Source organism: Terrapene carolina, unplaced genomic scaffold, assembly GCF_002925995.2.
Source record: "Terrapene carolina triunguis isolate 2854851 unplaced genomic scaffold, T_m_triunguis-2.0 Scaffold236, whole genome shotgun sequence".
Lineage (NCBI taxonomy): Eukaryota > Metazoa > Chordata > Testudines > Emydidae > Terrapene > Terrapene triunguis.
The window spans coordinates 13,474,838-13,490,187 of NW_020664587.1; the positions used below are offsets into that span (position 1 = coordinate 13,474,838).

Sequence of the window (15,350 nt, forward strand, 5' to 3'; positions counted from 1 at the left end):
GTGTCTGGGTTTAGGGGTGTCTGCGTCGGGGTTTAGGGATACAAGGGATGCGAATGTGACCCTTCTCCAGCTGTCGCTGGCTCCCCAGATGGGCCATCTCCTCGGGGAAAGCACAAGCCTTCTCGGCCTTCAGTGAGGTTCGGACGTGGGCCCTTCGCGTCTCAAAGCGCCAGCCTCTGCTGGTTACGCTAAAGGGCGAAGGCCCAGATTTTTAATGGTGCTTTGGCACTGCACTGCCTAAGTGATTTAGGCACCCACGTCTCACTTTCAACGTGATTTAGGTACCAAGGAGCCTCAATCCCATGGGCTGTCAATGGGCTCTTGGCTCCTAACTGTCTACGCCGCAATGCACATACCTTTCAACGGCTGGGCCTAAGGGCTCAATCCAAAGTTCACTGACAGTGGGTGGCCTTTTCCCACTGATTTCAAAGGGCTTTGGGCCAGGCCAGGCTGGGAGCAGAGTCAAAGTCAAACCTCTTCTCTGGCCCTGCCCTGCATTGGGTGCATGGGGGGGTCACAGAGTCACTCTCCCAGCGTGCGTGACATCAGCTATTGAATTATGCGGCACCGTGTCCCGCCTGGCCAGGGTCTGCGGAAGCAGCTATGGGACGGGTCCCTATGGGCTGGGAGTCGCTGTCCCCAGCAGTGGCCCTGGGCAGCGGGACCAGCTGGGCTGGGCCCTTCACGCGCCAGCTCACCGTGACTGGAGGCTCTTGATGCGGCCCAGCATGTCGAGGTGGCCGGCTGAGTACTGCTCGATGACGTCCTTGACATCGTAGGGCCGCAGGGTCTCCTTGAACTTCCTCTTCGCAACTAGGAACTTCAGGATCCTGCCAGGGCACAAGCGGTTGCCTCAGAGAGGGGCGGTGTGGGGACGGGTCTGAGCAACAGACGTGACACGGGTCACGGCCCAGCTATCTCAGAGGCCCTAGGACCCACTGGGATGCCTGAAGTCCAACAAGTCCCCAGCGCTCTCTTTAAGCCCTGGTCCCCGGGGATGGGACAGACTCTCACCTGTGGAACTCCCCACCACTGGAAGTCTGGGTGACCCCCCAGGCCTTACCACCTTCAGTGTAAGAGCGACCTCTTGGCACAAGGGCTTTCCCTTTGGAGACCGTGACTACAGACTGGTCTGTCATCTGTTCCAGCTGCCTCAGGGTGCAAGTTACACTCCTGGAAGTGACACGATTGCACCCCTGACACCCAGAGGTGTGGTGTGCAGCCAGCCGTGTCTGTCCCAGCCGCACCATTTCCAGAGCCTGGGAACAAACAGGCACACTGCAGGTGTTGGGGGAGGAGGGGAGACGATCTCTCTGGCCTTTGCAAGATGCCGAGAGCAGTTACTGGATCTCCGCTCCCCTCTTGCCATGGGAAATAACCTGCCTGCCTGTTTTCCATGACAGTGAAACCTGCTCTGGGAAGGAAGCAGAGGGAAGAGAATAACCCAGCCTCTATCTAACAGGCTCCCTGCACCCTGGCTCTTTAGTCAGCGGCTCCTTGTCAAACGACTAGCAGCAATGCTGCTAACGCAGCGGAGGGAGAGATGCCGGCGGAGAGGGCTCATTAGCAGGGCCGTGATGGAGGATTTCATAACTCCGCAGACGGGGGTGGGGAGGAACATCTCTTGTGCAAACAGGCATCGTGAGCCAGCACAAGCCACTTGGGAACCTCGAGCTTGCGCTCTTCCAGCTTGTGTTAAGTGGCTTCATTTAGCTGGCGATGTTAGACATGCATACGCTGCCGGACCAAAGGCCAGCGCTGCGGGAAGGGATGGTGGCACGGACCGGCCAGGGCTAGGACATGTCACAGCATGGGGGAGCGCCTGCTGCTAACTCAGGAAAAGGGAAAAGGCCAGGGTTAGATTTCTCCAAAACTGCCCCCCTGTTCAGTGCCAGCAAACTGCAGGCACAAGAACTGTCAGCAGGCAGGTAAGTGCCCGGCCTGTGGGTGCAAAGGACTATTGGGATGGTCAGGTCACAGCAGCTGATCTTGAAAAATGCAGACAGAATTGCACCCGCAATTGTTTGCATCCATGATAGAACCCAGGAGTCCTGCCTCCTGCCTCCTCCCCACTCTAACCCTAGACCTCACTCGCCTTCCAGAGCTGGCAATAGAATCCAGGTGTCCCGCCCTCTGCTCCGATCATTAATGATCTGGATGATGGGATGAATTGCACCCTCAGCAAGTTCGCAGATGACACTACGCTGGGGGGAGAGGTAGACACGCTGTAGGGTAGGGACAGGGTCCAGAGTGACCTAGACAAATTGGAGGATTGGGCCAAAAGAAATCTGATGAGGTTCAACAAAGACAAGTGCAGAGTCCTGCACTTAGGACGGAAGAATCCCATGCACTGCTACAGACTTGGGACCGAGTGGCTAGGCAGCAGTTCTGCAGAAAAGGACCTAGGGGTTACAGTGGACGAGAAGCTGGATATGAGTCAGCAGTGTGCCCTTGTTGCCAAGAAGGCTAACAGCATTTTGGGCTGTATAAGTAGGAGCATTGCCAGCAGACTGAGGGACGCGATTATTCCCCTCTATTCGGCATTGGTGAGGCCTCAGCTGGAGTACTGTGTCCAGTTTTGGTCCCCCTGCTACAGAAGGGATGTGGACAAATTGGAGAGAGTCCAGCGGAGGGCAACGAAAATGATTACGGGGCTGGGGCACATGACTTAAGAGGAGAGTCTGAGGGAACTGGGGTTATTTAGCCTGCAGAAGAGAAGAGTGAGGGGGGATTTGATAGCAGCCTTCAACTACCTGAAGTGGGATTCCAAAGATGATGGAGCTCGGCTGTTCTCAGTGGTGGCAGATGACAGAACAAGGAGCAATGGTCTCAAGTTGCAGTGGGGGAGGTCTAGGTTGGACATTAGGAAAGACTATTTCACTAGGAGGGTGGTGAAGCACTGGAATGGCTTACTGGTGGTGGAATCTCCATCCTTAGAAGTTTTTAAGGCCCGGTTTGACAAAGCCCTGGCTGGGATGATTTAGTTGGTGTTGGTCCTGCTTTGAGCAGGGGGTTGGACTAGATGACGCTCCTGAGGTCCCTTCCAACCCTAATCTTCTATGATTCTATGATATGTTCTGTTCTCACAGCATCTACTTCACTCCTCTTAATGCCCCACTTCACCTCCCCGTTAGAGAGCCAACATGTTGTATGGGGGATATTTCAACCTATCTTCCCCCACCCCTTCTCCCAATCTCCCCCACCATGCTCTCTGCAGACAGGAGCATTGCTACAGCCTTGGTACCCCAACCCAGCCAGAAGAGGTGACTAGAGATAGCGAGGTCCCTGTTCCAGTGGCACTGCCGTTAGCAATGGCTCTATTCAGGACAGTCTCTTCGGATGGGTGGCGAGCGGCCAGGGAGGCCTGGCTTGTGTCTGCAGTATGGCACGTGCAGATCAGAAAAAGAATTAACCCGGACACATAAAAGCAGGAAAGCTCCTGTGACCAGACCAGCGTCTCCACCCACCCTGCTCCCTGTCCGCCTGCCCCTGTCAATCCCGGTGCTGGATAGCTCAGTTCCCCAGGCTCAGGTGGCTACGCTGAAGCCAAAACGCACCTGCTCAGCAGAGCCATTCATTTGTGTCAGGGACCCTTACCGGGGAAGAAAACTGTTGGCGAATCACTGAAACAGAAAGAGGGGGCGAGACTGGCCAGCCCTCAGCGTGCACAGAAGCTGCAGCTCTGGCAGGTGCAGGGAGTTCCGAGGATGGCAAAGCCCACCTGGGCAAGAACCTCAGCCCTCCCGTCCCTGCCAGAACCTCGACCCTCTGAGGCTCGGAAGGAGCAATGGTCGGGCTGGCACGGAGACGAGGGGAAATGCCATTTGCTGTCGGCACACATTGGACGCCACCCTGGCTCAAAAGGGGCCTGGGCTGGAGCAAAGAAGGTCTGGCTTGGAACATGAAGAGCTGGACGCTGCAGAGGGCTGGTGCATGGACTGTGGAATGGGCCACTCTATCGTTTGAGGGTTTCAGGGCAAATTGTTAGCACGGCCTCAGAGGCTGGGCACAGAGCTTGCCTGCTCTCCTCCCCCATCACCCTCCCCACTCGCTGGCTACCCCGACCAGCCCGAGACCTAGTTTCCCCACCGCAGCAGCCAAAACCCTAATGAAGAACCTCCGAGAGCCCACCCAGGGGCAGCTGCCTGGGAGAGGCCCCAACCCAAACCTCCCGCAGGATGGAGGTGGCCAACGATTGCCAGGCCTGCTCCCTGCCATGGGCTGAGAACTGGTACCGGTGGGCGGGTGGGCGCAGGGATGGCTGGTGAGCTGGACTCACCTGACAGCCCGAATGAGCGTTTTCACAGCTGGCATGATGTCCTCGAAGGTCAGGTCGCACTGGTAGCCCTTCTCCTCCGTGCTCTCCTCCACCAGGCCGTCAACTGAGGACAGAAAACAGGGACTTCCCATAAAGGGCTGGGGACGTGCTTCCCCCTTCCCAATTCAGGTGTGTTACATGGGGTGCAAATCTCCCTTAGAGCGATCCTCACCCCAGTCCTCTCTCCGCACATGCACGGGTCTGGGTTCGAAGTCTCCTTCGGTTCACCATGAATAACATGGGCTCTACACAGTTCAGCTGTGGGTCCTGTGGCATTTGCCACCAGGCTCCTCTCTAGCTCCTCCCAACTGATGACCTCCCAGCATTTCAGCATCTTCACAGGCTCCCCATCCCCCTCTTGGGCAGGCCCGTCCCCAAGCCACAGAGGGGGAAACTGAGGCACAGAGCGGCGGGTGACATTCCTGAAGTTGTGCAGTGGGTCAGTGGCCGAGAAGCCTGGCATCCTGGCTCCCACGCCTGTGCTCTAGCTACACAACTGCCCAATGGAGGCGGGGAGAGTCCATTCTGCAGGGCAACTCACATTCGAAAGACTTGGGTGCAAAATAGAAATGGGGGGGGGGGCGCGAATGGGACTTACCCTCCACCGGTGGCCGAGGTTTGAGCCTCAGCGACGCCCGGAACCTGGTGCGGTCGTTGAAGCTCCAGCTCTTCTGCACCTTGGTGGGGCTGGAGGCCTCCTGAACGTTCTCGGTGCTGGGGGAGCGGCGCATGGGCGGGGCCAGGTGCTGCTTTCCCCGGCTGCCCTGCCGCTGCGAGTTGTTGAGGCGGATGCGGTCCTTGATGCCCATTTTGTTGCTGCGGGGCGGGGGGGAAGGACAGCCGGCATTAGCCCGGGGAGGGGGAGCTGCCGCTCAGCAGGGAGGGAGGCGGCGCGGAGGCCGGGAACCTGGAGGGGCACGTGCGGCGTCTTCCTACTGGAATGGGCCAGACCCTGAGCCCCTTGCTCTGGCCCTCTCCAGTGATGCCACATGGAAGAGCGCAGGCTTTGCCCTAGTGTTGGGGCTCGCCTGGAGCCGGCCCCGGCCACAATGGCACCACGAGCGCCTGGCCTAAGTGAGAATCCCTGGATTGGGTGGGGAAGTCGGATCCTTGGTGCAAACTTTGCAGCTCGGGTGCAGACTCCAGTAGCTGGTGCAATTAGGAGACATGGTGCCACCTCGACTAGCTGGGAAGTGTGTGTGTGTGTGTGTGTGTGTGTGTGTGTGTGTGTGTGTGTGTGTGTGTGTGTGATTCAGGAAAGCACTTTAGCAAGCGCTTAAGTCCCGTTGACTTTAATGGGCTAGAAGCCCCGTGCTTCAGTGCTGCTCTGGTTAAGGGGCCTTTGTGAATGCAGATGCTTTATGGTGCCTGTATGCACTGAACTGAAGGAACGATTGACCCTGATTATCCAATAGGGGAAGGGCGCCTGGGTATTTTAGTTGAAACATTTTTCTGACAGCAAAGAGAGCGCCAGTGGGGCGGTGACAGCGGATGGGGTGGAGGGGGAAGAGAGACACAGACAGAGCACATGGTAGCTGGGACAGAAACCACCTGGTATGAAATGAAGCTAGACGAGAGACAGCAGGGAGGGGAGGAGACAGACAAACCCCTGCTTCTGGCTGGGCTTTCGGCACACGGCTTTGCCGAGCTAGCGAGCCGAGCCCCGGGGGCGCAGGGAAGATACTTGTGTCTTGGCTGTAAGCAGCCTGGGGAAGCAGTGGCATTGGGCTAACTCCAAGCGATCAGTAGTGACTCCCGCCCCGCCAATGCCCTGAAGCACGTCCAATGGAGTAAGTCACCTTCTCCATTGCCTCGCTCAACCAGGGCCTTGCAGCCTACAATATCCATCTGGTTCTCTTGTCTCCACCTTCCCACCTCTCACCCTGGACTAAGAGGCCGGGTCAAGCTCTCAGCAGAGGACTAGATAAAACGACGCCATGTGCCGATGGCTAAACTCTGCCCAGCCTGCGGAGGGGGAAAGAGACCCATTGGCAATTCTTTATTTAGGTGGGTCAGGCCCTGGATTCCCTCCACTGGAACTATCTTCCAAATTCTCAACCCTTTTGTGGTTGTTTTTTAAATCCGCCCCTCCGCGGAAGGTATGTAATAAAAACAGACCTCCTTTATGTAGGACCTACACCAAAACAACGTTCTGTGCTCACCCCTTGTGGCTGGAGAGCCGCAGCAGTTAGCTCACCCTCACAATCCCGATGGCCACGGACAAATGAGGAAATACAACAAGAGAGACTTATGCTTGTTGCCACGGAGATGGACAATTAATAAGGGCCAAAACGAGGGTTGAAAAAGAGACACAAATCAATAAGGAAACACATTCCAGAGAGGGTGTTGGCAGACAATGGAGGGCGAAGACAAGGAGTCTGATTCGTGTCTCTGACACGGGGTTAGATCAGCTGCTGAAGTCAGCCGAGTTCCCCCCCAGCGCACACAAGAGGAGAATCAGGGCCTAACTCTTTCTGGTTTTATTATTCGTCATCATTTGTACTGCGGTAGCCCGTAGGAGCCCAGGGCCCCACAGTGCCAGGCGCTGCCTATGCCGAATGGCGGCCTTTTTGCACGATTCCCTTTATAATTCATTATGTGGACGGTGTCTGGAATTGTCATCGTTCTGGTGGGTTTCCAGACCACAGTGGCATCCGCATAAAATCCAGCGGGGCCAGAAGGGTGGGTGGGGTAGTAAAGACAGCAGTGGAGGCAAGAATGGAGGGGAAGTCAACCAGGCCTCAGTTCAGCAAGGTACTTCAGCACGTGCTTACGTGCTTTGCTGAATCAGGGCCCGAGGATGGAGCGAGAGGAAAGCAGAGGGGCGGAGCCCATGAAGGCCATGTGAGCAGAATCTCAGAAAGGCTCATGTCTGGGGTTTGCTTATAAGACAAAAACATCATCCGAATTGGGGAGGGGTAAGAACTTGGAGGTGCTAAGGGACAACGGGCGTTTGCAACACAGCTGGACCCTAAGCCCCCGGACACAACCTTAGTCCTTACTGCACAGGCTGAAAACAAAGGGAAGGATGAGAATGGCGACAGATGCACGTGACGTGGAACGGGACAGGCATGCCTGGCCACTGGAAACATGGCGAGGAGGTGTTTGGATGTGCCGGTTTGGAGGAGCGGGCCTGGCCCAGCCATAGAGGGCTCAAATCAAACAGATCTTCCCATGAGCAGCAGCAGGTTCTGACTCCAGGCAGCTGGCTCCCCGGTGCACAGAACATCCGTTACAGGGAGCAGTGTGCAGCAGCCGGCCTGGATCCCAAGCCCATCTGGACCGCAGTGGGCTTGGGATCTGGCTCACAATGCAGAGCTTTAACCGAAGCTTGCATCCCTCTCCCACAAGCCGGTAGAGAAAGCTGCGTGGACGATCGACCGATACCCAGCAGGCATCATCTGCAGCTTCTGGAAGCCTGGCGGGCTCTAGAACTCGTGGCATTTTGTTAGGTTCCGAACCTAGAACCTTTTAGAACTTTGAGAGGCTCCGGTTCTGCGCTGGGATCGGGGAGCGGAGAGAGAGGTGGAGACACAAAGTTCTAGAAGTTCTCGCTGGGTCATAAACCTCCAAAAGCCCTGCCCCGTTCTAGACCGTCTCTTGAATCCCTTTCCCCACCCACCCAAACCTGTCCGAGTTCTGCCATCGCGTCGCGGGCAGATCCCCAGCATGCCAGCAAGCACGACCGCCACATACCATGCAAAAACGGAGGCAGAGCCCTACAGCCCATGATCAATACTGAACAGGAGGGGCGGGGCCTGGTGGTTTGTCATCAGCGATCGGTTCGGTCTCTCGATCGGCCCTTTCGCTGTGGAGAGAACAACATGACCATTTCCGCTTCGGTCTCTTTCGAATGGAAAGGCAGGGGGAGGGACACTAAGTTTGAGCCAGAGATGGGAGACAACCCCCAAACATCCCCCAACCCCAGAACATGTCAGAGCGTGGCCCATTGCAGGATTCTGCAGCTCACAGAAAAACATTTTCAGGTTTTCATCCGGACCGGGGTGGGGTTGGAGGGTCCTGATCATTCTTGGGGAAAATAGATCACTTTGCGCACACACACAAAAATAAAGTTTGCAACATTCACTGCCACTGTGCCCTCCCTTAGCACTTTTCATCCGGGGATCTCAAAGCACTCTACTGTTAATTTAACCTCATCTCTCCCCCTGGAGGTAGGGAAGATTTATTACAGATGGAGAAACTGAGACACAGAGCCATTAAACAGCCTGGTCAAGGTTACAGAACAAATCAGGGCTGGGAATAGAACCCAGGCGTCCTGACCCGCTCTTTACTCCACTAACCTTCTGAAAGGAGGGACAGTTGAGCCCTGGTGGTTGGAGCATCTGCTCCACCAAGTGCCCAGCAAATGGGAGTTAAGATAGAATATGAAGGTTGGGTCTCCAAGCCCTCTGCCCAAAGGCCCCAGAACTTCAGTTCTCCCCCACTCCTCAAGACCGGCTTGATCCCCAGATAGGAGTCTGGATCAAACACGGGACAGAGCACCCTTGGCCCGGCCCAGCCCTGCGGAGATTAACCACCCCTGTTCAGATTCATCATGGATTTGGCCAGGGCTCGATGGGCGATTCACTAACCTTCCCAATGGCAGCATCTGGCCTCGGGGCGCGGGATTCCCACTAGTGATGGCATGACCTCTGTCTGAGGCCAGACAACCCGCGAACAGGACGCCCCCCTCAGTGGCCAGGAGTGGGCCTATGGCCAGGCAGGCGAAGTCATTGCACACACAGTTCAGTAGCTACTCCGCTAGCATGGAATAAGCCCGGCCAAAGAGACGCTGGTGGCCCAGGGCTTGGCAACCTCTCCCCCAGCTTCTCCACCGTCCTGGCAATAAGCTAACGTCGCCGTTATCCTCGGACGCAAGCTGACTCACCCTACGTTACACAGCAAGCCAGTGCCGGGCCAGCACGGCCATGCTTGCTCTCAGGAGAAGGCAGCTCAAGGGGCTACTCTGTATGCTTGTAGACTCTGACGCGGCCGGGGAAGCCGCCCCTCTTTGAGGGTTGCGAGGCAGGTTGTTTTGCTGCACCCAGCAGTTCTGGCAGCTCCTCCTTCCCCTATGGTACAAGCTGCACGCAGCTCCCGTTGCTGGAACTCTATTCACCAACCCCCGCTCTTCTACCAAATGAGGGAAGGGGGCTGGTTTTTGGCCCAGCGTCAGCCGGGGGGCTCAGCTCATACAGTAACTGGATAGGACAGCGCACACTCTTCTGGTCATTGGCTCCCAGCCGGGTGGGGAAGGGCAGAAACTGGGGTTAATACGGCCGCTCTGGGGAGCCTAAAACCTCACGAGCAGAGTTGGCTCCAAAGCAGAATTTCCATCCCTGGGAAATTCTGAGATTTGGAAATGTGCTTTCATCTCAAAGCGGGATGAGAAGCTGAAATCTCGGAATTTTTCGCCCAAGAAAACGTTCCAAAATGTTTCATTTCCACCAGGCGAAAATGTTTCGTTGCCACTTCATTGTTTTGACTTTTCTCGCCGATCATGAATTATTAACATAAAAGCGCATACGTCTAAATGAAAGGTCTGGAGACTTTCCCGCTGAAAGGTCAACGGAATCAATAACGTTCCCACAGAATGGGTCCGTTCCGCTGACCCAGCGTTTTCCAATGGAAACCGATTCCACTGGAAAATTTCCCACTGGCTGTGCTTCTGAGTGTCCATTTGCTAATCCACGAGGGGGTGTGATGGGAGCTGGAATTCAAGGAGCTGTAGTAAAGGGGCAGATTGCAGAGAGCGGGGGCTCCGGGTTCTCATTTCCTCCCCAAGCAGTTGAACGAAGCAATCTAGAATAGCTAAGAGTCATTCCAGAAACAGTTTGTATTCAGGCACCCACAGAACCGCCGCGGGGTAGATTTTCAGCACAGCATTTCATGGGGTTATAGGCAGAGATGGAGAACACACCCAGACAGGTTTGGAATTTGCAGAACTTCCTCCATCAGGTTTTGATCTTTTGCAGAACAAAACCCCAAGGTGGTTGGGGTGCAGATTTGGTTTTTATCCAGACGCCCAAGGTGTATTATGGGGGTTGGATAAACACTTGCACAGCGCTTCCAACACATTCAGCTTATCCACTGTCATGATGCCAGTAAGCAGCATCCCCATTTTACAGATGGAGAAACTGAGGCACAAAGCAGTGAAGTGACTAGTCTAAGGCCACAGAAGGGGCCAGCATCAGAGCCTACTCTGTACTCTGATCACTAGAGCAGAAGCCTCTTTCATTATAATGCTGCAAGTTTTGATCCATCTCTACCCATACACTTAATTCCCCCATACAGCTGCACTGGAGATGCACCAGTCTACATACAGGAGAGCAGGCATATCTCCATTACCTCAGCCCTCGTTGCAAGGCACAGAGGGACGATCATGCACATCCCCGGCAATCTGTTGCATTCCACACGGGCTCTGCCCCCAAAGCAAAAAGAGCCCCCAACACCTGGCCCCCAAACAAGTCATGGGAAGCGTATCCAAGCACGCGATACCTCTGTTTCCAGCCGGCGGGAATCCGAAAGAAATTCCGCTTACTACTAAAGATCTGGCTAGAGGGTGGAGAATAAAAGATACAGAAGAAAAGAAAGAGAAAGTTAGTGAGACAAAAGGGGTGTGGTGCGGGGGGGGTGGCCTCGGAGCCCGGCTCTGCTGAGGCCTGGAGCAGTGGCATTGGGTGTGGACATCGCCACCTTCAGGCTGGGAAAAGGAGAGCAGCGTCCAGCGAGGAACATCCCCCGGCAGTAAAGCCAGCAATGCGCGTTGTGGCAGGAAGACTACAAAAGTAAAGCTGGACCCTGAGAGTCCTGTTCCACGCGGGCTCACGTGGCTAAGAAGAGCGTTGGGAGGGTGTTCTGTCGACGAGAGAGGGCTGTGTACATGGAAGGAGATAGTTAACAGAGACGGTGCCAGCAGGTGGCACTCAGGACTACATGGCATAGTCTGATCCTACAGAGCCCAGGCAAACGGATTCTCCCCTCTGAGCTCTTCACCGTGGTGTCAGTGGTGGGCTCTGAGCCTTCGAGGGCCCTGCCCATACCCTTATTATGGTTTGATGCATCTCCGCTAAAGAGCCCCATTTATCGAAACAAAACGCTGCTGGTCAATTTGACTGGCGGGCAGAGCCCTGGGCCAGAGTTAAACACCATCCGAGGAGAGAGGGCCAAACAGCGGGCACCAGCTCGGGCACACCTCTCCTCACCCCCATGAGAGGCCACGCAGAGACCTCTGGCCTTCCGAGGCAGGCGTGGCAAACCACCCGAACTGCAGCCAAGCGACCCACGGAGGCCGTGACCCCGAGGTGTTTGGGGCGGGAGTGACCCCACCGGTGATTGCGCCGAGGAGAGACAAAGGGCTTTCCCTTCTGACCTTACCCTGAAAGGGGCATCATGGCAGTTCCCTAGATTTTATTTCAAGCCAAGATCTTACTGATGGCGTCGAGCGACCAGGGCCCCCTAAGGTGCGCTGGGAAGGTCCTGTGGTACAGTTTGGAACCGGCTAAACTGCACCCGTTGTGCGTAAAAGGCAAGGAGCACAAAGCACTGTAGTTTGTGTAGGTCCTACATAACACCACCACATTTCCCCCTCAGGAAGGAGGGAGGGGGAGTGTCAAATTTCTTAGCAATGGAGCTCTCTGTAAAAACAGGTCGTTAGATGGATATTAAATAAAAACAAAAACATTTTGAATCTCAGCAACTCCCCTCCGCCCCCGACCTCCACCAGGCTACTGTAGCAATCTTAGGACAGATCAATATTTTGATCACAAGCTACTTGGCAGCATCTCTTTCAACACCACACAGGTTATTTTCCACTCGTCCCCCTCAAATGGGTTCCTTGGCCCCGAGTACATTTCTTGGAGCAGCGGCTGTAGAATGTCAAAACACCTGGAGGGAACCTACCGTATGGTGACTCTTTGGGTGGGGGAAAAAAATACAGACACTGTGGCTTTAAGAGGAAGGTTACCTGAGACGTAAACACCTTGGGGGCGGTGCATCTTCCTCTTTCCAGCTTCCGGGAATGAATGGGGATGCAAGAGGAATGGCAGGGAGGTGGAGATGGGGAGGAGAGAAAAAGAAGATGATAATGTCATGAGAGGTGATGTTAGCACAGGAGACAAAAGGACCAGGTGGGGGGGATACACGGACCCTTCCAACAGCATCTCACCTTAGGCCCAGTCCAATCAGGTGGCTGTATGCTATGTTGGACTGGCCCATCGAGATTGCAATACCTGCAGACTTCCAGATACCTCTAGCATGCCCCTGCCCGAGGCCCCACCGCTGGGCCAGGCACTGGGAACGCTGGTGTTATAGTGATGGGGCGATTCTCATCTCAGCGCCCGTGGGGTGGGCAGCAATTGACTCAGTGCCCCCTGGCCCCCTTTGATTCGGCAGCCCAGAGCACCCAGGCTTGTGGGACCGCAGTGCCATGCTCAGTTCCTGTGCATTGCCTCCAGGGAAGCAGGCCAGGAGTGGGGGAGGGCTGGATGGCATCTTCTCTGGATGAGAACATGGGCAAGGAGAGAGATTCATCCTGCATTTCGCCCTAGGGCCCAGGGAGCTGGCTCCGTGGGAACAGGAACGGACTCGCAGCGTCTCCAGAGACTCGCAAACGAATCTTCTGGGAGGTTTGACCAAAGTTCCGTTTTTCAACGTCGAGTAATTGTTCATATTTGCCGTGTGTTCCCAGCCTGGTGAAGAGGGAGGGAGCGTCACCAGGTGCTGGAGAGGTTCTAACCCAGGTATCTCCAGCCTGAACAGAAGCAGGGTGCAATGATCATCGCAGCACTCAGCCCTTTGCACCCCAAGATCTCGATGCTCTTCACAGATGTTGGGGGTCAGTGTCATTCCCCCTGTTTTCCAGATGGGGAAATTGAGGCTAAAGGCAATGCAGGAGCAGAATTCTTATTGTCCGACCCCCAGCCATGGGCTCTAACTACACCAGGCTGCCTCCCGGAAGCTTTCCGCGAAGGAAAAGCCAGGTCTTGTTAGGCGTCCGTCTAACTTTGCAGACCGCTCTGAATTCCAGGCGGCTAAGCCAGTTTGAACCACTGCTTTGGGGTTTGCCTGGGGCTATTTCGTTCTTTTTGTGTTCTTCCAAACACAGCCTTACTCTGGGACCGCAGGTTTCCTGGATGCTACCTTCAGACACTGCATCTGCTGCAAGCGAGCACATGGGCCAAGGCAAGGGCGAGCCCCGGCACGCAGACCTCATCATGAGCCCCCACTGTCTCCTCTACTGCAGCTCCTGGTCACAAAGCCCCAGGGTCATTACGTCACCGTTAGGGACTGATTCTGCATTCACCGCACACCCACGTCAGGAATGCAGGATTGGGCCCATTCGGTGTCACCATAAGGCAATTTCTGTCTTTGCAGGACACTTACTAGAAGGATCCTTCAGTGTTTTTCCCAATTCGGAGCTGGAGGGCCGGTTACCAGGCGGTTTCGCTCGGATCCCTGCTAGGCACAGTTGACTGCTGCAGAAGCATGACACAACTACGGAGTAGCTGAAGGCGAAGCAGGGCCTTGTAATTATGGCTCACCGAAGAAACCGGAACAGAGTTAGCTGAGCCCATGAGCTCAGAAAGGTGAGAGGTCTGCGGGAGCTAAGCGGTTGGGATAGTCTCCTGGCATCATGCATCAGCTCTAATGAAAACTAGAGCAGTCCGGTGCTCCGAGAGCCAAGCCAGCTTCTCTTCGTTTAACCGGTTCGCCCCCGTTCCTCGGAGTCCCACGAATCCCTCTGGGACATCATGATGCACCTGGGGCAGAAATGGACGAGCACTTCGCACCATCCAGCCGACACATCCGCCAAGGGGCCGAACCCAAGAACCGGCTGGGATTTCACAGGCTGTTTGACACCTACCTGGGTGCTTCACAAGCATCGTAGACTGGCTGTGTATTGACCAAAATAGTGCTCTGCTCTCAGAGGCCAGGGCCTCCTGCTCCATTCTCTCCCATCCAGCTGAGAAACCGCTGGCCAGCGTCTTCCACGTTGCATCTCCCTGAACCTCCCGTTGCCCAGGAGAAAGTTCCAATATGGGCATTCTGGGGGTGGGTTTCTTCCAGCTTCTTAACCCCCGGAGTGGAAGAAAAGTCTGCAGGAAAATCTTCCATTCACCAGCTTTTACATTCATTTTCATCCTAGCTGGGGCTCTGTAGTGCTGGTATTTACTAGAGACGACCAGGGGACATTCTGGAAGCTCAGAGTGCCGCCTAGCCGGGCCCCACAGCAAACGCACAAGTCTCCGTGATTAGCCTGATTCCACTTCATGACGCTAATGGAGTTAATAGACCTTCCAGCTCTCCGGATCTCCACATCCCCGTCACGGTGGGAGCACCCCTTCTGTGGACTCTGGATTTATGCTCATCAAATGCCCCACTCCTAATGGTGCTTTCTAGAGAAAGGCACCTGCCCCCTTTAACCAAAGCCTGCCTCAGACGAGCAAAGGAAGAAGGCTTGGCAAAGAACATCCCCCCCCGCAGGTCAGCTGGAGTCGGGGAAGAAAACTAGGAGAGGAATTAGGACCCGGTAGGAGTAAAGCCCATGGGAGTGTGTATTACCCTGTGAGGCCGCGAGAGAACAGCAGGGGAATCACATGCTCGGGATCCGTGCGACCCTAACCCTCGTACCCAGCGTGTGGGGATGAAACACCCTCGCAGGCGACCTGCTCCCCCAAGACCAAACTAGCTCAGGACACTTGGGAGAAGCGGTTTCCTTGTTCTCGGGGAACAGCACCTCCAGTCACACAGGGAGGGGCTCCCCAGAGCACTCAGCCCCGTCCCCCCAATTTCAATGGGAGCAGAGTTAGGCCAATGCCGAGTGCTTCTGAAAAGCCCTGCCGGCCTGTCCTCCAGCCTGTGTGCATGGCCTACCAACTCGGTGCTCTGAGTCCAGCAGGTCCCCTCCTCCTCCGTCCCGCGGAGCCGCTGGTCATCACAGCTAGCTGCCTCTCACTCCGCAGTGCCAGCTTTAGCGCCTTCCTGCTGCGATTACCACAGCGCTTCGGGCCCTACCTCCGTATCCACGCGA

The 15,350-nt window shown here is 55.6% G+C and overlaps 1 protein-coding gene across 1 annotated transcript in view; it reads right to left on the reverse strand.

Moving 5' to 3' along the window:
* KCNQ4 (potassium voltage-gated channel subfamily Q member 4) overlaps nucleotides 1–15,350 on the reverse strand; it is a 74,209-nt gene that overhangs the window by 5,149 nt on the left and 53,710 nt on the right. Inside the window, exons 10-12 of the mRNA XM_026657103.2 lie at nucleotides 4,917–5,134; nucleotides 4,280–4,382; nucleotides 699–830 (exon numbers count right to left, since the gene is read on the reverse strand). Of these exons, the coding sequence (XP_026512888.1) occupies nucleotides 699–830; nucleotides 4,280–4,382; nucleotides 4,917–5,134 (453 nt within the window). The remainder of the gene's footprint in view (nucleotides 1–698; nucleotides 831–4,279; nucleotides 4,383–4,916; nucleotides 5,135–15,350) is intronic.